Source organism: Muntiacus reevesi, chromosome 9, assembly GCF_963930625.1.
Source record: "Muntiacus reevesi chromosome 9, mMunRee1.1, whole genome shotgun sequence".
Lineage (NCBI taxonomy): Eukaryota > Metazoa > Chordata > Mammalia > Artiodactyla > Cervidae > Muntiacus > Muntiacus reevesi.
In genome coordinates this window covers 33435751-33457537 of record NC_089257.1, presented here as the reverse complement: position 1 = coordinate 33457537, position 21787 = coordinate 33435751, and the positions used below count along the sequence as shown (strand labels likewise).

At 38.4% G+C, this 21787-nt stretch overlaps 1 protein-coding gene across 3 annotated transcripts in view; it reads left to right on the top strand.

The window, feature by feature from the left end:
• The window catches only part of BBOX1 (gamma-butyrobetaine hydroxylase 1), a 68133-nt gene extending 51977 nt beyond the window's left edge, over positions 1-16156 (top strand). For all 3 annotated transcript variants that reach the window (XM_065944605.1, XM_065944604.1, XM_065944606.1), the window contains exons 6-8: positions 3677-3873; positions 13881-14047; positions 15629-16156. In XM_065944605.1, the coding sequence (XP_065800677.1) occupies positions 3677-3873; positions 13881-14047; positions 15629-15789 (525 nt within the window). In that variant the 3' untranslated portion in view covers positions 15790-16156. The remainder of the gene's footprint in view (positions 1-3676; positions 3874-13880; positions 14048-15628) is intronic.
• Positions 16157-21787: the final 5631 nt, after the last annotated feature.

Sequence of the window (21787 nt, the reverse complement as noted above, 5' to 3'; positions counted from 1 at the left end):
ATGCTAAAAAGCAGTTTAAAATGCCACAAACTTGTACTAATCCTTACCAGCAAGTGAAAGGTCCAAATCTAAATAAACTGATAGATTTTTTAAATAAAAAATGATTCCTGAAATGTCTAGATTCTAGTAAAATAATGATTGAAATTCAGGTACCTGTTTGTGCTATTAAGTTTCCACTTGGAATTATTCAAAGGTTTTTGAACCAAAGTTTGAGTTCTTTTATAATAAATAGAATAAATCAATATTCTTTTCAGTACAGGTGAAATGATCTGGATAATGAGTTACCTGTTGAGAGTTCAGTTTGATCAATTTCAATCATATGGGGCAGAATAAGGAGACCTATCTTTAATGAAACACAGATGTTGTTTCATTCACTGTCTCTGGGCCAAAAGTCACATGCTGCCATAAAGTAACATTTAAAAAGAAAATATTTTTGGTTCTGAATGACTTACATGACACCAAATTGGGCTTTATACACACCAGGCATATATTTGCCTTTTGAATGTGCAATGAAAGTGTTGTCTGGGTCCGTCATCTTTTTTCTTTCATAGGATTGCATTAAAATGTACATATACAAAAGAAGATTATTAGTTGGCCTTGCCATATGTAAAAGACATCAGTTGACCTTTGTTTTAAAGATTTATATTTGAAATATTCTGTGACTTCTTTATGGCAGAGTCTAAAAAGGATTTGAAGAACACAGATTCTACCACAGACCAAGTTATGTTATTGCTTTGCCTTCTTGGAGTTTGAGAGACTTGAGGTTGATGTTTCCATTTCATCTTCTTTTAATTCATGCTGCTTCACCCCTCATTGCCTTGGCAATGAGATGATTTTCTATAATGACTTGGTCAGTTTATGCACATATTTTCAAGCTCAAAAAGAAGACATCAGTTTAAGGATGATTGATTATTCATTTAGGTCAGTTCTCTCATAATAGCAGAAAATGAGGTGTCATCAATCTAAAAATAGAAGTTTAAGATTACAAAACACAATGCACACACCACACAATACTGAATTACTAACTGTACTATAAAGGGACTTCTCCCTTCACAGGAAAGGAACTTGCTGTCTGAGGATTTGAAGCACAAAGGCCAAGGTTTGAACACTAGTTTTGCATATATTAGCAGAGTTCTTACCAGCTGACCAGTTTTTACACCTGAGTTCCAGTTTCTTTCTCTACAGAATGGCAATGAAATTATCAAATTCTAAGGACTGTTGTAGGGACTGAATAAATAAGCATTTGTTGTTCAGTCACTCCATCCTGTTCGACTCTTTGGGATCCCAGGGACTGCCCCACACCAGGCTTCCCTGGCCTTCACTATCTCCCGGAGTTTGCTCAAACTCATATCCATCGAGTCGATGTTGCCATCCAACCATCTCATCCTCTGTCTTCTCCTTCTCCCCCAGCCCAACACCATAGTTTAAGACCAAGTGTATATTAGATTTTAAATAGAACTTCTGTATGGTTTTGGAAGGAGGCAGGATTTCCCAGAGCCACACGTTGGGAGAAGTCACATGTGGCCTCTTCGGACTGACACATTTTGTTTAATACACATTCATTGTATATCTGTTATGGATGAGGCACTTTGTAAGAGTCAAAGGGAGTAGGGAATATTGTTTCTGCCCTCCAGGAGCTCACAGTTTACAAAGGGATGGACCAGAGGAGATTCTGTCCCAAAAAAGCAGAATCAGCACCAGGGCAAGAGCTTCCTGAATAAACACAGATACCAAATGCTGCCTGGGTCATGCAGAATGGGGGCTCTTCAGGGAAGAAGTGAACTAGTTTCTAAAGTTCTGAGATCAGTCAGGCACAGATTAGAGGCAGGCATTCCAGACAGAGGGAGTGGCTTGCTGGCAGAGGGAGAGTAAAATAGATAGAATATTCTTTTGGGGGGAAAAAAGCCTGTAAATATTCATCATGTTCTATAATAATCTACATGGGAAAAGAATCTAAAAAAGAATGGATATATGTATATGTGTAATTGAGTCACTTAGCTGTACACCTGAAACTAACACAACATTGTAAAATCAAATATACTCCAATATAAAATAAAAATTAAATTTAAAAAATTAAATTTTTAAAAAGGATTTGTATTTTAGATCTGCACTATCCAATACAGTAGACACTAGTCATCCAGGATTAAGTTGTAATTTAAACTAATTAAGATTAAATAAAGTTTAAAGTTAAGTTTCTCAGACAAACTAACCACATTTCATGTGCACAATACATATACAAGACTAGGGATGACTACATTGGGCTCATGGAAGAACATTTCATCATCACAGAAAGTTCTAATGGGCAACACTTGCCCTAGCAATCCTCAGAGTTAGCCAAGTTAAGATTTAGCCAAACTAAATGGATATTTTTCCCACTTATGCTGGTATCCCCCTAGTCTGTGTATTTGATCGTATTTGCCTCTTCCTTTTTATAAAAATTGTCAAACATTGGTTTTTATTTTTATTTCATGAAGAAGGAAGCTTTCACAGCTGAAGAGTGTTACTTTCTTTATGCAGAAAATCACAGTCTAAATTTAAATATTCAAAATCACCCACCCATGCTGACTTACTAAAAGGAATCACATAACCAAGAAAAATAACTCCATTCAGAAGAATATTATTTAAAATATTACCACATTTAGCTTTCCAAAATGAAATCATATTACGCATTTTTCTCTAAATCTTAGTAAAAGTAATTAACACTTACCATCCTTTTGGTTTCTCATTCCCATTATTTCTTGGGCTTATTCATCCTCATAGCCTCATCCTACCTCATTCCTTTATCATTATACTTGAACTACCTCTCCTGTGACTTGGGGCTTCCCTTGTGGCTCAGCTGGTAAAGAATCCACCTGCAAAACAGGAGACCTGGGTTTGATCCCTGGGTTGGGAAGATCCCCTGGAGAAGGGAAAGGCTACCCACTCCAGTTTTCTGGCCTGGAGAATTCCACGGACTGTATAGTCCATGGAGTCACAGAGTCAGACACGACTGAGTGACTTTCACTTTTATTGCATTAGATTCTCAAGTAGTTACTCTCTTACAAGTTATTCCCTTAAAAAAATTGTATCCCTTGTTAACACCACTGGACTAATAATTTTCAACTCAGTCTTGACTACACTATTTCCATATTCAAAAACCTTTACCAATTCCTCTGTGTGCACAAGAAAGTCCAATCTTTCATTTGACATTCAACACTTCCCCTGACTAGATCCCAAATTATCTTTCCAAGTGGATTACTATTTCCAGTTGTAACCCTCTACTGAAGCCAGATATTTTGAGATCCAGTGAAGTGTGCGTTTTTGCACACCCATCAACACTGACAAGTGATTTGCTCTCGCTGTTCTAGTCTATGTATCCAAAATCTTATCCCTACTACTTTGCCCAAATTAAATTCCACTTCTGTCATGCCAACAGGAAGTGCTCACTCCCTACTGCTCTTATGATCTGTGCCTTTTGTTTACAAACAAACGTTGTTTGATTGCATCCTTGTCTTAAACTGTAACACTATTTGAACAGCAAACTTTTGATTTGAAGCAACTTTTTTCCCTAACCTCTTTCTCTGTTGACACAAGTGACAGATATAAAAGTATATTACCTTTATGAATCTTTCTTTAAAGCTGTCAAAAATGTAGGTGCATACCATTCTAAAACATGGTTCTCTGTTTCTATTTCTAGGTTCAACTTCTGCACTGCATAAAGCAAACCGTCACTGGGGGTGAGTCAGAAATTGTAGATGGATTCAACGTATGCCAAAAGCTCAAGGAAAAAAATCCTCGAGCATTCCAGATTCTGTCCTCCACCTTCGTGGACTTTACAGACATTGGAGTGGATTACTGTGATTTCTCTGTACAGTCCAAACACAAAATTATAGAGTAAGTACTGTTTCTAAGTTTCTCATCTCAATAAAACAGTGACAGCAAAAGCTTCATTAACCTAAAGCTTAAACAGAAAAATCCAACTCATTTCTGAACTTTATTTTATATTAACTGTTTAGCCCAGTTCTCTAATGAAGGAGAAAAGAAAGAACCTTTTCACCATAAAAATAAAAATAAATCAAACTCCATGAAATCTCTGTTCTTAATCAATATAAGTAACTAAGACTTCATGTATTCTCCATTTTTAAACTATAAATTCTGCATAGTTATACTCAGTGTGATTGTACTAATCAGGACCCTTTCAGAAGTGAAAAAATGTAACTCAAGCTGGATAGTCTAGGAGTTGAAAAGTATCATCTGATATTGATCTTTTATTTTTTCCTTCACGTCTTAGCCAACACATCCTCTGTGTTGGCTTCATTTTTAAAGATAATCAGTAGAAGCTCCAGGTTTTCATTGTCCTTAGAGCTGGTAATGACAGGACACAAAAAATACTTATTTTCCAATAGCTACAGCAAAGATGTAGACTCGCTGCCCAGAATATGTTTAAGCCTATACTGGAAGAATTGCCATGACTAGAAAGTCAGAGAATTCTGATTGGCTGTCCCTGGATCACATGTTCATCTCCGAAGAAAGGTCAGCCTCATCTGTACCACAAGGGCAGAGAAAGAAACAATAACATCTCCCCAGATTGATGACAAAAAATCATATGTTCCCTACACAGAACTTTTTGTGTTCTTTTTTTGTTTAGCATTATTTCATAAGAGAGTATCTACAAAGGCCACCCAAGTATCCTTTTATTTGAGAATTAACCTACATTGCTTTTTCTAGGACATATTTGATTTAATGTGACCTTAATGAATTTTGAGGTGTTTCAATTTTACAATTGAATTTGTATTCTTCTTTTAGGAGAAATAACCAAATAATATGAAATAAACTCATCTAATAAATAATCAAATCCCCAATATACTAACTCAGCTTTCTTAAATATACACGTGATCGTCATTTATTCATTCAACAAATATTTACTGAGGCCATTCACTCTTGGTGCACGGGATACATTGGTATACAAAACAGTTTCCTGTCCTCATGAAGCTTACTTACTAATGGGGGAGGGGAGAATTAGAAATTTTTAAAATAAATGAGGAAATTGAAATGAATGTTAAGATATTTTAAGTGTTTAAGAAACAAGGAAAAGTAAGGCAGGTTAGGGGAGCCTGTAGAGCCAAAGACTTAGGGAGGATAAAATTTGTATCATTAAATAGTGTTTCAGTTGAACTTCAATACTTTGACCACCTGATGCGAAGGGCTGACTCATTTGAAAAGACCCTGAAAGACTGAGAAAGATTGAGGGCAGGTGGAGAAGGGGATGACAGAGGATGAGATGGTTGGATGGCATCACCAACTCGATGGACATGAGTTTAGGTAAACTCCAGAAGTTGGTGATGGACAGGGAGGCCTGGTGAGCTTCGATTCATGGGGTCGTAAAGAGTCAGACACGACTGAGCGACTGAACTGAACTGAACTGAACTGAAATAGTGTTTCAAGGACAAGCTTTACTGAGTAGGTGATATTTGAGCAAAACTTAAGAGTTAAGGAATTTGTCCAGAAAATGAGCAGTTTCCAGAAACAGCTAGAGCAAAGATCCTAGAATGATCCTTAGAAGATGCTTGGGGTGGTCAAGGAGCCACAAGAAGCCACTCTGTGGGGCAGAGTGTTAAGAGAGGAGGACAGATGGCTGTTAGTTCATATAAAGCTGTGTTAACCATCATAAGAACACTGGTTTTCACTCTTAGTGAAAGATTTTGACCAAAAGAGAGACATCTATATTCATATAAAGTTATTTACACTTTTAGTGGATCACGCTGGCTGCCGTGCTCAATAGTGTAGGAGAACAAGGGCGGGAATAAGAAGTCCAGCGAAGGAGCTCCTATGGGACTGCAGGTCAGAGCCGAGGGTACCTCGGACAGAAGTGGTCCTGGTGATGACAGCAGCAGGGTGGAGAAGAGTCCTCTTTGCGAAATATTTTTGCATATTTAATCAGCATATTTCCATGAAATATTGGATGAAAGGTCTGAGAGGAAGACAGACTTAAAAAAATAAATCCTGGTCCAAAGTAACATCATCCAAGAGGTCAGTCATCGAGAATGGAAAAGAGAAGGCATAAACTCTCAGGATTCTTAGGTTTAACATGACAGTTTTAAATATTTAAAAGACCATTACAAATTATCATTTTTTAATGACACAATATGATTACAGATTCTGCAAGACTAGTTAACAGAGGCAAAAAAAAAAAAAAAACAAACACTTAGCTATGAGTGAGGTTAACCAAATAGCCATCATCTGAATCATAATTTGGCTTTGTTATTTTTTTTGTAATGAAATTCCAGAATTTGGTCATTATCAAGGTCTCAGAGATATCCCTAGAGAATGTCAAGTGTTTAACATTAATTCACTTAAAATGTGTTTTTAGCAACAGAAGATGAAACAGAGTTTTCGGTTAATCAAGGGTTTCAGTATTCTGATTGTTCGGGTTAATTTTCCTAGTGGTTAAATCTTTTCACTCTTTTGAGATGCTTATTTCCTTTTTAATACAAAAAGATCTTGGAGGCTTCTGAGAAAATTAAGTATCATGCAGTACAATCAATAATAAATAAATAAACCAGGACAAAAATAATAATGGTGATTTAAAAAATAATAATATTGGTCGATTGAGTTATAGCAGTGCAACCTAGTGGTTACAAATCCAGTCACATGAACACAACTCCTTCTTTTGTTATCTGTATGCTGTTGGTCAAATGACTTATGCTTGCTAAGCCACAGAAAGGAATAATTGTCAGCAAAAAGAAAAAAAAAAAAAATGGAGTAATATGAACACCTGTGCTGTGCTTGCCCACTCAGTTGTGTCTGACTCTTTGTGACCCCCTGGACTGTAGCCCTCCAGGCTCCTCTGTTCATGGGGATTCTCCAGGCAAGAATACTGGAGTGGGTTGCCATGCCCTCTTCCAGGGGATCTTCCAAACCCAGGGATCGAACCCAGGTGTCCCACACTGCTGGTGGATTCTTTACCATCTGAGCCACCAGGGAAGCCCAAGAATACTGGAGTGGGTAGTCTATCCCTTCTCCAGGGAAACTTCCTGACCCAGGAATCGAACCGGGGTGTCCTGCACTGCAGGTGGATTCTTTTCCAGCTAAGCTACCTAGGAAGCCAGTGTTAATACCTACCACATAACAATTGCAGTGGGAATTATAGAGAAAATATACAGACAGACTTGTCACAATGCCTGACTCAGAAAGAGCAGAATAAATTTTAGCTAGCTACCATTTTCATAATCCAACCTATTTACTGGTGATAGATTTTAATTTCAGCTCTGAGTTTCTAATGACAAAAGCAAGACAGGAACATAATGAATTTGCAAGATGTTCTTAAGATATAAAATTTTCTTGCATAAAACATAATGTGGTAGGCAAGACCATAGTGATATTCTCACAACACATTCACATCATATCACTCCCAAAGAGAAATATTTTAACTAGTGAAGAGAATCTACAGCACCCCACTTGAATTATAGATGATTCCCCAGTCTTCACTGGGCTCTTTTATGGACATCACTGAAGAGGTTTTGCATTTGCTAGCTTGCAGTCACGATGTTGCTGATTTATGTTTAAATGCTTGTCCTGCATACATAGCTAGTATATAGCTGGTTATTCCCCAGCTTTGGGCTTTTCACCCTTCCTCAGCATATAAAAAGATATCCTGTTCATTAAAACAGACTGGAATGCAAAAGTAGGAAGTCAAGAGCTACCTGGACTAGTACAAAATGAACTAGGTCAAAGGCTAACAGAGTTTTGCCAAGAGAACGCTCTGGTCATAGCAAACACCCTCTTCCAACAACACAAGAGAAGACTCTACACATGGACATCAGCAGATGGTAAATATTGAAATCAGACTGATTATATTCTTTGCAGCCAAAGATGGAGAAGCTCTATACAGTCAGCAAAAACAAGACCAGGAGCTGACTGTAGCTCAGATCATGAACTCCTTATTGTCAAATTCACACTTAAATTGAAGAAAGTAGGGAAAACCACTAGGCCATTCAGGTATGACCTAAATCAAATCCCTTACAATTATACAGTGGAAGTGACAAATAGATTTAAGGAATTAGATCTGACAGAAAGAGTGCCTGAAGAACTACGGATGGAGATTCAAGACATTGTACATGAGGCAGGGATCAAGACGTTCCCAGGAAAAAGAAATGCAAAAAGGCAAAATGGCTGTCTAAGGAGGCCTTACAAATAGCTGAGAAAAGAAGAGAAGCTAAAGGCAAAGGAGAAAAGGAAAGATATACCCATTTGAATGCAAAGTTCCAAAGAATGACAAGGAGAGAAAAGAAAGCCTTCCTCCATCATCTGTGCAAAGAAATAGAGGGAAAAAATAGAATGGGAAAGATTGAGATCTCTTCAAGAAAATTAGAGATACCAAGGGAACATTTCATGCAAAGAAGGGCACAATAAAGGACAGAAATGGTATGGACCTAACAGAAGCAGAAAATATTAAGAAGAGGTGGCAAGAATACACAGAATAACCATACAAAAAAGATCATGACCCAGATAACCACAAAGGTGTGATCACTCACCTAGAGCCAGACATCCTGGAACAAAAGGCAAGTGGGCCTTAGGAAACATCACTATGAACAAAGCTAGTGGAAGTAATAGAATTCCAGTTGAGCTATATCAAATCCTAAAAGATGATGCTGTGCAAGCGATACACTCAACATGCCAGCAAATTTGGAAAACTCAGCAGTGGCCACAGGACTGGAAAAGCTCAGTTTTCGTTCCAGTCCCAAAGAAAGGCAATGCCAAAGAATGTTCAAACTACTGCACAATTGCAGTCATCTCACACACTTGCAAAGTTATGCTCAAAATTCTCCAAGCCAGGCTTCAACAGTATGTGAACCACGAACTTCCAGATGTTCAAGCTGGATTTAGAAAAGGCAGAGGAACCAGAGATCAAATTGCCAACATCCACTAGATCATCAAAAAAGCAAGAGTTCCAGAAACACATCTACTTTTGCTTTATTGACTATGCCAAAGCCATTGACTGTGTGGATCACAATCAACTGTGGAAAATTCTTCAGGAGATGGGAATACCAGATCATCTGACCTGTCTCCTGAGAAATCTGTATGCAGGTCAAGAAGCAACAATTAGAACTGGACATGGAACAGCAGACTGGTTCCAATCTGGAAAGAAGAGTATCAAGGCTGTATATTGTCACCCTGCTTATTTATAATATGCAAGGTACATCATGTGAAATGCCGGGCTGAATGAAGCACAAACTGGAATCAAGATTGCCAGGAGAAATATCAATAACCTCAGGTATGCAGATGACACCACACTTATGGAAGAAAGCAAAGAACTAAAGGACCTCTTGATGAAAGCGAAAGAAGAGAGTGGAAAAAGTTGGCTTAAAACTCAACATTCAGAAAACTAAGATCATGGCATCCAGTCTCATCACTTACTGGCAAATATGTGGGGAAACAATGAAAACAGTGAGAGACTTTATTTGGGGGCTCCAAAATCACTGCAGATGGTGACTGCAGTCATGGAATTAAAAGATGCGTGCTCCTTGGAAGAAAAGTTGTGAACAACCCAGATTGCATACTAAAAAGCAGAGACATTACTTTACCAACAAAAGTCCATCTAATCAAAGCTCTGGCTTTTCCAGTAGTCACATGTGGATGTGAGAATTGGACTATAAAGAAAGCTGAGCACCAAAGAATTGATGCTTTTGAACTGTGGTGTTGGAGAAGACTCTTGAGAGTCCCTTGGACAGCAAGGAGATGCAACCAGTCCATCCTAAAGGAAATCAGTCCTGAATATTCATTGGAAGGACTGATGCTGAAGCTGAAACTCCAATATTTGGCCACTTGATGCAAAGAACAGACTCATTGGGAAAGCCCTGAGAAAGGACTGGAAAAGATTGAAGGCAGGAAGTGAAGGGAACAACAGAGGATGAGATGGTTGGATGACATCACCGATGCAATGGACATGTGTTTGGGTAGACTCCAGGAGTTAGTGATGGACAGGGAAGCCTGATGGGCTGCTGTTCATGGGGTCATAAAGAGTTGAACACGAATGAGTGACTGAACTGAACTGAAGAGCATATAATCCTGCATCAAGACTTTCCTTTCATCCTCTTTTTACATATAGCATATCCTGCTTACTAAGGTTCAATTTTGCATTTTAAGTTGATCCTCATGATGCCAAGCACACATCTCCTCTAACATTCTTCCATCCTCAGAATAACATCTCTGCACCTCACGACTAAATTTACTTACTATTTCCCCTTAGGTCACTTTTTAGAATGCTAAAAGACAAACTTGTGTCTTATTTTCTCACATAGAAAGTAAACACCAGGTTAAAAGAAACGGAGACTGAGAGAGAGAGAGGAATTGATTACTTTTGCCCACATGCATGAACTCTTAGGGGCTTCTCAGGTGGTGCTAGTGGTAAAGAATCCACCCGCCAATGCAGGCAACAGAGGAGATTTGAGTTCGACCCCTGTGTCTCCAAGATCCCCTGAAGGAGGAAATGGTGACCCACTCCAGGATTCTTGGTGGAAGAATCCCAAGGACAGAGGAGCCTGGCAGGCTCTAATGCGTGGGGTCGCAAAGAGTTGGACACAACTGAGCATCTGAGCAAAAATGAACTCTTAGAAATGAAAGCTTAATACAATGTACCATGAAATATGAAATTCTGATTTCATTGAGTATCCCATGGTATATTGTGTTAGAGGAAAAAGAAACAAATCAGCAGAGTGGCTGGGATGCAAGAGTTCCAAGGGAAGTTTCAAAGGTGTAACCTCCTTGTCAGTGACACGAAGGATGACGCAAGGCTGTCAATTATCTGTGTTCTTAGTCACTCAGTCATGTCCGATTCTTTGCAACCTCGGGGACTGTAGCCCGCCAGGCTCCTCTGTCCATGGGGATTCTCCAGGCAAGAATACTGGTGTGGGTTGCTATGCCCTCCTCCAGGGGATCTTCCCAACCCAGGGATCGAACCTGGGTCTCCCATATTGCAGGCAGATTCTTTGCCATCTGAGCCACCAGGGAAGTCCGTCATTGTTACATGCACAGAAAATAATGCAGGGGAAGAGGAAGGGATGTGTGTCAGGAGGAGTTAGGCTAGAATTTTAAAGATAAGGTGAAAAGGCAAAAGGTCCTCAGAAACTGTAAAAGTGGTCTGAAACGAGCAGTATGAACACATCAATCAAAAGGTCTCAAGCTCTATACTTTGTATTACTCAAACCTGAAGATCCACAGTCTCTTCTGCTGACTGACCTCTTCCTTCATTCTTTGTTCATGAAGCTGCAAATTGCAGGCTATAGAGCATCCTTTATCTATGTGGAAAAGATGGGGCAGCAGGGGAGAGCACTTCATTGCCTATTCAGTCATATTTGTATTTTTATCAATATATATAAATTCAAGTTCTAAGAGCCTTTTTTGAAAACCTGTTTCTTTCTTACACTTTCTTTCCTTATATGGGATCAATAGGTATTTTCAGTCACTACTCAATTAGCAAAGAGTTGCTGTTAATGACTATTTCTAAGAGTTTATCATTCAGTTCAGTTCAGTTCAGTTGCTCAGTCATGTTTGATTCTTTGTGACCCGATGGACTGCAGCACACCAGGCCTCCCTGTCCATCACCAACTCCTGGAGCTTGTGCATATTCATGTTCATTGAGTCGGTGATGCCATCCAGCCATCTCATCCTCTGTCCTCCCCTTCTCCTCCCACCTTCAATCTTTCCCAGCATGAGGGGCTTTTCTAGTGAGTCAGCTCTTTGCATCAGGTGGCCAAAGAATTGGAGCTTCAGCTTCAGCATCAATCCTTCCAATGAATATTCAGGACTGATTTCCTTTAGGATCGACTGTTTGGATTTCCTTGCAGTCCAAGGGACTCTCCAGAGTCTTCTCCAACACCACAGTTCAAAACCATCAATTTTTCGGCACTCAGCTTCCTTTATAGTCCAACTCTCACATCCATACATGACTACTGGAAAAAGACTACACAGATTTGACTAGACAGAGCTTTTATCATTACACTTGCCATTGGCTCACAAGATTGACTATTAATCTGAGATGCAAAGTGTGGGGACCAGGTAGCCATACTTCGTATACCACTGGTTCTCTCTGTGTGAGGAGCCAGCCAAGTGTAATCTAGACCCCCAAATCAGTATCACCAAGCCCTGGAACATGTACCAGAGTCTGTTCCATTTGACCCACCAGTCAGCTATTGGCTCACATTACCACCTCCTAAGCTGACCCAGGAGTAATTCTTGGCACTTCATCACCATCCTTGCCCACCTTCAGGTTTTCTCTATCTGTCCTCTTTCTACCTAAAGAAAAGATAAAGTTGGTTGCTATTTTAGAACTGGCTAAAAGTCCATCTTCCTAATAAGCTAAAAAAGTTTTTCTTCCTTTTGTCTCTGTGACTAAGCAATGCTCATACCTTGCTAATTATAACCAACAAACTCAAACTTAGGACTATTATTTCTTACATTAAAAACAGTATTATGTTATATTATCATGATCATGATTTACATTCTAAGAAATACTATAGAGATCACAATATTAGAATCTCTCAAGATACTCAAAAGACCTTGGTACTCTCCAAAGGTACTAAAAAATATACAAAGTTACACATGTAACAAATATTTTTTAACTGCCTATTATGCCCAGGCTCTATGTAAGTGCTGAGAATACAACATTAAGTGAAATACAGTATCAGTCTTCTCTAAGCCTATACACTAAGATAGTTAATATAGATGAAAGAATCCAAAGAATGTACTTCCAGCAAGACTCTACTTTCTCTGTGACTTTGTTTCTCCATCTGAAAATTAGGGATTGAATTAGAACAGATTATTTCAAGCTTTAAAAAAAACAAGTCTGCTGATGGACATCTAGGTTGCTTCCATTTCCTGGCTATTATAAACAGTGCTGCGATGAACGTTGGGGTAGGATAAGGAAGCTATGGTACATATACACCATGGAATATTACTCAGCCGTTAAAAAGAATTCATTTGAATCAGTTCTAATGAGATGGATGAAACTGGAGCCCATTATACAGAGTGAGGTGAGCCAGAAAGATAAAGACAAATACAGTATACTAACGCATATATATGGAATTTAAAAAGATGGTAACGATAACCCTATATGCAAAACAGAAAAAGAGACACAGATATACAGAACAGATTTTTCAACTCTGTGGGAGAAGGCGAGGGTGGGATATTCTGAGAGAATAGCATTGAAACAAGTATACCATCAAGTGTGAAACAGATCACCAGCCCAGGTTGGATGCATGAGACAAGTGCTCAGGGCTGGTGCACTGGGAAGACCCAGAGGGATGGGATGGAATGGGAGGTGGGAGGGGGGATTGGGATGGGGAACACATGTAAATCCATGGCTGATTCATGTCAATGTATGGCAAAAACCACTACAATATAAAAAAATAATAATAAAATTCAAAAAAATTAATTAATTAATTAAAAAAGAAAACAAAAAAACAAGTCTTTCTTCCCAATAATGATCCAATAAAATCATACTTAAAGCCCCAATAGATAAAACATATAAGTTGATTGATCTATGAATTATAACATAGACATATTTTAATATGTAAAATCTACTCTTTTTCAAAGAATGAAGAATGAATTCATTTTCCTAACAAATAAAAATTTTAACTTAAATTTCTCAGAAATATTTATTTTGAAGTAATTGGAATTATTCTGGCACTTTGGTGGTAAGATTTCCAAAAACACTTGCCAAATGAATAAATGAAAAACCAATGAATACTTTGTATCACAGATAACCTTAATATTTTCTGTACATATATTTGGATTCTTTAATACTATATTTCAGAAACATCTTCCAAGATGAAATGACCCTTACAAATGCAAATAAATACTTCATGACTTCTATATTTTAACTTCTTCTCTTTGAAAAATAGATTAGACGATAAAGATCAAGTGGTTCGTATCAACTTCAACAATGCAACTAGAGACACGATATTTGATGTACCTGTCGAGAGAGTTCAACCTTTCTATGCTGCTCTGAAGGAGTTTGTTGACCTCATGAACTGTAAAGATTTCAAGGTTACTTTCAAGATGAATCCAGGTCAGTGAACACACCTTCTCAAACAACTGAAAGAAGGTTTTCTTCAATCTTAAGCATTGAGCACAGTATCTAGAGCAGTTTTTCTCAGACGTGGCAAGTGGAACAACTTACAACAGAGTCTTGGTGTATAACCAGCTTGCTTAAATAGCAGACTTCTGGCTCCGACCCTGGCTCCAAGTTGACTTTAAAATACTCATCATTAAATAAGCTCCTATGTAATCTTTAAACACATCAAAATTTAATAACCTCTAACCTAAAGAATAAATATTGAAAGACAAGCTACAGGCCAAATAAAATCTCATATCTGATATGAAGACTGATGACATATTTTCTATTCTGATAGCCAGTCAATACAAACTGAAGCTTATACTTAATTCTTCTAACTTGGTAAACAGACAAAATTATCCCCATGACTCTCACTCTAAAGTTCATGAGTCATGTTTACTCACTGCACTTATCTGATCTGGCAGGCATATTGCTACCTGAAACAAAGTCATACTAAAGTATTCCAGCCACTTGGATAAAGGAGCAGAAAGCATTGTGGGTTCTCTGCACCATCTCTACTTAATAAAGTGACATGAAACTCAAGGCTTTTGATATCTAAAATAAAAGGCTTAATTTCTCCCTCCTGTTGACTGGGCCAAGTAGAAGATACTTTTCTCTTGTGCCTTTTATTTTTTAATTGATCTTTGGATCTAGTAAAGTACTACTAGAATCTTCATAAATTCACTGTTATGCAGTCAACACCACGTTGATTTTTAACAGCAGTAACATGTAAAATGGAAATGCATTGGGAGAAAAATACCCAAAATACAGGAGTTAGAATTCAAGCTTCACCATTTAATGGCAGAAACCTTCTGAAAGTGCTTCAACTTCTCAGAGCTTCAGTTTTCTATGTATGAAAAGATGAGATAATACTCTTATTTCAAGATTTTTATGAGGCTTAGAAATAATATACATAAATACTAAGAACATAAAAGACAAACCAAGAATGTCACTATCCTTATAATTCTCTGAAGCTGTTAAACTAGAAATAAGCATTTCTTAAGTCAGAAAGAGAAAGACAAATGTCATATGATATCACTTGTATGCAGAATCCAAAATATGGCACAAATGAACCTGTCTATGAAACAGAAAGAGACTCTGACATAGAGAATAGACTTGTGGTTGCCAAGGTGGTGGCGAGATGGGGTGGGATTTGGGGGTTAGCAGATGCAAACAATTATATATAGAATATATAAGCAAAAAGGTCCTACTCTATAGCACAGGAAATTTTTCTATATCCTGTGATAAACCATAATGGAAAAATATATAAAAATGAATGTATGTATATGTATAACTGAATCACTTTGTTGTATAATTTAGTCTATGAAGTTCAGATGTCAAAAGGCCTAAAGCAATCAGCACCTAGTGGTCTGATTTGTATGAAAAAGCAAATATATAATTTCATGTAAAGAAGTAAACATATTGTCTCTGGGTGTGAACCACGTGGCAGTGCTGTTTTTGCATTTCACATTTTCTAGCTCAGCGAATCATTTACATGGAAGATTATATTCACACTGTAAAAAATCTTTTGTCTAGGCGATGTGATCACCTTTGATAATTGGCGCTTACTTCATGGCCGACGAAGCTACGAAGCCGGAACTGAGATATCCCGCCATCTAGAAGGGGCTTATGCTGACTGGGATGTGGTCATGTCAAGGCTACGTATCTTAAGGCAGAGTGTCCAGAATAGAAACTGACTCTCCTGTTGCTAACTTCGGTAAGATTCCAATGAGTGTATTTTATAAGATATGACAAGGTTATTTGTCTTCACAGACCATGAGCCATGTCAGTTACATGTTAACCTCTTTAACACTGAACATGTCATCTTTCTCACAAGAGTTCTCTTTTTTTTGTAATCATATACAACGCCAATTTTTTAGATGTTGTAGCCATGTTTCCTCTTTTCCAAATAAAGCATCTCTTCTGTTCAGATGCATGTATGATCTAATTTCTTTTGCCCATCTGTGAGAGTCTCCAGAATGCCTTCAAATCTTTTTGTACTAAACCAAATTCTGTCTTCAAATAAGGCTTCTTTTGAATAAAGCTTTGTTTCAAATAAAGTTTGTGTTTCAAATAAAACTTGTCTCAAATAAGACATGTTTCTGCTCTGTTACCTGTAGGGTCTCTTTTTTCATGACTTCATATAACTGGCTTTAGCATGCTTGGGAATGCTATTTTCCCAAGCATAGCATATTGGGATCATATTTTCAAAGATCTCTTTGTTTACTTTTATTACCAAATTCTGTGACCCAAATTTCCAGCCCTCATCAACCTGGTGAGCTAAGCTTTTCTTATAATACCTAAACTATGACATCAGACCCAAGAATATGTCAAATTAAAAGAAAATATAGTCCCCTGACCTTACAAAGTTTCTCTTGCCCCAAATAAGTAATCCTAAGGACTGCCAGGATAGCATACCCCTGTCTGTTGATCTGTTCCCTTCACTTCTAGCCTTCAACTAAGAACTAGTCAAGGTAGAACCAAGATGCACGCAACACCCGTAAATGAACATGACGTCTGCTCACCTGTGGACGGTTTCACCTGCTGGTCTCGGCTTTCTCTATGGCCACCGCCTTGTCCCCAGTGGTGGACCACAGGAGTCACCACCAGCCATGAAGGCTGTTGTACCTGTTGGGTATGCCTACTGTGCCCAGTCCTTATCCGTGTCTCCTGAAAAAAAGGAGTCTTGGCATTTCCATTTGCTGAAATCCTGGTAGTATATAGATTTTTAGTCTACACACCTGGGGCCCTAATCAAACCTCCTATTCTGAAAGTCTTCATCACTGGCACTGCTGTGGAGCTCTACCTGTTGGTTTATAACTAAATGAAAATATTACTTCCATCCGTGAGTTTCACACTCACACTGTGCCAATGGCACTGAGAATCTGGATGAGAAGTGCCTGAGGCCCATGTCAGCACGCCCCTCTGTTGTCTGAACCCTGGTAGTAAGTCCACATCACCAGCCCAGTCTCCTCTTTCCCTTGTAATGCTGGCCCTTTCTGGGGTGTTCATTGCCCTTTCCCAATCATCTGGTCTTGATGGGGCTACTATGGTACACCACATAAGTTTGATTTTTTCAAACTCCAAATGGAGTGGGTCGGGTTCTCAATGACATCTCTTCTAAGAGCTCAATGACAGCTCCTAGAATGAAAATAGGTAAGTTCAATAGGGGCATGGTTCGAACTGAAGGGGCAGCTAATAATACCTGAAAACAAATAGCTAATCAGTACCTAAAAACAAATACATTTCTTGAGTAACCCTAGGTCCATCCACTTACAAAACCTAAACTCCAGGCAATTGCAACACTAAGGTGAGTGGTCATGCTTTTATTCATTTGACAGATATTTAATCACATACCAGGTATATGTCAGGCACACTACTAGCCTAAAGACATAGAAGGACTTGTGATGTACCTACTTATGGTCTGGTAGGGAAACAGATAAGGATGTAGATGATATTGTGTTACATTAACAGAATGGTTCATAGGAAGGCATCCAAGTTGAATGAGGGTTAGCAGTAGTTTTCCTGGCAAAGACAGGAAAATTACTTTCCAGCTCAAAAGATAGAAGAGGCACAGAGAATTGAGAGTGATCACAGTGCATGTGCTGATTTACAAGTTTAAAAAGAGCAGAGCGTAGGAATGGTGTAAATCCTGGGCTTGGATGCCTAGGTTCAAAGAGTAATAATAATAATCAGTTAACTAGGTGTCTTTGAAAAAACAACTTCTTCCCTTAAGCCTCAGATTTCTATATATAAATTAGACTAAGAATAGTTATCTTATTAAGTTATATGTGGATTAAGTAAAAGTTCACAGAGAGCAGAATTTTCTCAAAATCCTCAGATGATTAGAGTCATGTTTGTGTGTGTGCCTTTAATGCTACTTCCCAGTCTCATTCTGTGAAGGCTACAATTCGATGGGTCTGGGCTAAGAACCAAGAACTGTATGTATCTTTAGCAAAGATCCCAGGTGATAGACATCATCAGAGAAGTATAGAAAATATATAAATGTAAAGCATTTATATGGTTCCTAAGTGAGGGTAAGTACTCAGTAAATGGTAACTATTGTTAGTTATAATAACAGAGGTTGTAGAGGGAGGGAATAGAAAAGGATGAGACAAGATATATGATGCCAAAGACAGAGATAAGGACCAGGTCTTGAAACATCAAAATGAATGTTGCACTAAAGAGCTGACATTTTGTCTTGAAAGCAATAAGGAGCCACTTAAAGGTTTTTTTTTAACGATAGAGTGCCTTGGTCAGATATTCATTTTTTAAAGCTCCATCTGGCTAGAGTGTAGAGGAAATTGTAAATGAGCAAGGCTAGAAGCTATAAATCTACTTATGAGGTTATAAATCTGCTTACTGTAGGAAGCTGGATGAGAGATTAAGAACTGAATTAGAATGCTGGGAGAGGGAATGAAGAGATACTTAGGAGGCTAAATCTAGAGAACTTGATGCCTCTCTGCATGTAAAGAATGAAGGAAATGTTCAAAATGCCTGCCGGGTTTCTAGTTAAGAAAAATGAGTTAACTGTGATTCCATGCTTAAGGAGAGAAGCCACAAGAGCAGAAGCAAGTTTGTAGGCAAGACAATGAATACAGTTTTGAACAGACTGAACTTGGATTGCCCTTGAGCTGATCTACTTGGCCATTGGCTCTATATATACATACAGCTCAGGACAAAGACCTGGATTGGAGATCTGCGTTTGGAAAGTATCTGAAAGTGGATGAAATCATTACTTGCTTTCCTGGAGACATTTAGTGATTGTGACCAAAATTACAAGCCTCATGGTATGATGATAAACAAATGATATTGGCCTAGTTTGTGGAATTAGTTACACCCTGAACATAAAGAATCAGTAGTGGCTTATATTCAAAATCAGCTAGACCACTTACATGTTGTATTTTGTCACTAGAAGACAGCATTCCAAACCAGCATCCTACAGACTGGCTGTTTCCTTCTCTGTTGAAAAATAATTTCTGCCCTGGAAAGAAGGGGCAGAGGATTGGATGCTGTTGCAACAATTTCTGAAGTGTTATATAGGACATGACATATTATGGGCTACAGCAGCTGGTGCCGACGGAAGATGACTAGGTTTCCTGGATATAATAGTCTAAAGATTTGATTTGCCTCCAAACTCATAATAGATCTGATGTAACTTGGATTAGAATTTACCCCCATTTGGCAGTGTGGACACTTAGGTCTGTTCTATTTCTCTGATTTGACTTGTAGAATATTAGCGTCTTGGCTGGTTAATCGGAATAACTCCACAGGTCACCAGAATGACGTGTCACAAGATATCTTCGTTGGTCTTTATTTCTCCCCCAACAGACCATTAAAAGGTGAATAAATGAGTTTCATTAGTGATAATTTATGCAAAAAGAGGAAATCTGTGGAAAAGCTGATGAACACTGGGGGTAATTTCTCTGTCCAGGAATTTAAATTAAGAAAGAGGAAAGACTTTATGAATAACAATATACTTTTGTGTTGTTAAATATCATTTTGAGAATAGATCTGAACTAAAAGTTCTTGCGATGAAAGTTTGCTTCATTTGATGTAGTGGCTTATAACATACCTCTGTGTCTCTGCATATACTTCCCCACTGTCTGGACCACTCTTCCCTACCAGCTTCTAGGCTTGTAAAATTCATCTTCCTCCTTCAAAATTTAGTATTTTTACCTCTCTTGTGACTCCTTCCCTGATTCTTCCAGTCAGGCTTAAAAACTTTCCCCTGGCTCCCACTGAGCTTTACATAAATGTTTGTTTTATTATTCCTCAGTCACTAAGTCATGTCCAACTCTTTGCAACTCCATAGACTGCAGCACGCCAGGCTTCCCTGTCCTTCACTGTTTCCCAGAGTTTGCTCAAACTCATGCCCATTGAGTTGGTGATGCCATCCAACCATCTCATCCTCTGTCATCCCCTTCTCCTCCTGCCTTCAATCTTTCCAATGAGTCAGCTCTTCCCATCAGATGGCCAAATTATTGGAGCTTCAGCATCAGTCCTTACAATGAATATTCAGGACTGGTTTCCTTTAGAATGGACTGATTTGATCTCCTTGCAGTCCAAGAGATTCTCAAGAGTCTTCTTCAGCATCACAGTTGAAAAGCATCAATTCTTTGGCACTCAGTCTTCTTTATAGTTCAACTCTCACATCCATACATGACTACTGGAAAAACCACAGCTCTGACTATATAGACCTTGTCAGCAAAGTGATGTCTCTGCTTTTTAATAAGCTATCTAGGTTGGTCATAGCTTGTCTTCCAAGGAGCAAGCGTCTTTTAATTTCATGGCTGTAGTCATTGTCCACAGTGATTTTGGAGCCCAAGAATATAAAGTTTGTCACTGTTTCTATTGTTTCCCCATCTATTTGCCATGAAATGATGGGATTGGATGCCATGAAATTAGTTTTCTGAATGTTGAGCTATAAACCAGTTTTGCCACTCTCAAAAAGGCAAAAAGACAAAACATGTCCACTGGAGAAGGGCATGGCAAACCATTTCAGTATTCTTGCCTTGAGAACCACATGAACAGTATAGATGTTTGTATATTCATCTATTTATTCTAGTAATATTCACGAGTACCTACTGCATGCCAGACACTATTCAGGGCACTGGTATGACAGTGGTGAACAAGACAGACACAAGGGTCCTCATAGAGCTAATTGTCTGATGGTAATACCAGACATTGATCAAGTAATCACAGAAGTAAATGATTACAAATTGTGATAAGTGTTCTATATGAAAAGTCTAGGAAACTACAAAAGCATGAAATGAGAGAACAGAACTAATATGAAGGGAGTGGTGTTCAGCCTTCCCTGAGGAATCGACTCGGTTTGATGAAGAATGATATACAATAATAATAGTTTTGACTTCAATCAACAGAAACTCCTAATCTAACAATAAAGACATTTTTTATCTCACAAAACTTGAAGTCCCAGAATGAGGCAGGCTCCCCACATCACATTTCCTCAGTTCCACTCCTCTGTAGGTCTCTTGCGTCTGCCTTACTTCATGTGTGTGCATCGGCCTCAAGCTGCTAAAATGGCTGCAAGAGTTCCAGGCATCATATTCAGACATGACTATGTGGAAGGGAGCAAAAATTCTGACATTTCCCACATCTGTTTCTTGGAAGGAAAGAAACCATTTCTAGAACCCGTCCTCCAAGCTTTCTCTCATGTCTTCTCAATCACAACTCTGTCACATAAACTCTCTTAAACTAATTTTTGACAAAAGAAAATGGAATTTCCATGTTTAACTTCAATGAGTCAGGATCTGCCCTCTGGCTGGGAAGTAGTCTCCATGACTAGTGCACACATTTTGTGGAGAAGAGCAAATAACTAAAACGTCACGATGAAGATGAAGATTAGTTGGCATGTTGGCAACCATCAGCGTCTTCTCTGGTCTCTCTCTAGAGAGACTTACCAGGTGAAGGGGAAAAGCAGGCAAGGAGAGCATAGAGGCAGTGCAAAAAGAGTAAGGGCTCTGACATGGAAAGTAAGGTGGTACCTTTGAAAAAAGAGATGAAGGCCATGAGTCTAGAAGTTGAGTAACCAACCAACAGTGTCCAATAAATTACAAATTCTATAGACAGAGATATTTTCATCTATGTATCCCCAGTATATCAGTATCTGTGGAATAAATGAGTGAAGTTAGGGCATACGAGTATTCTCCACTTCACATCTTTGATGATCCT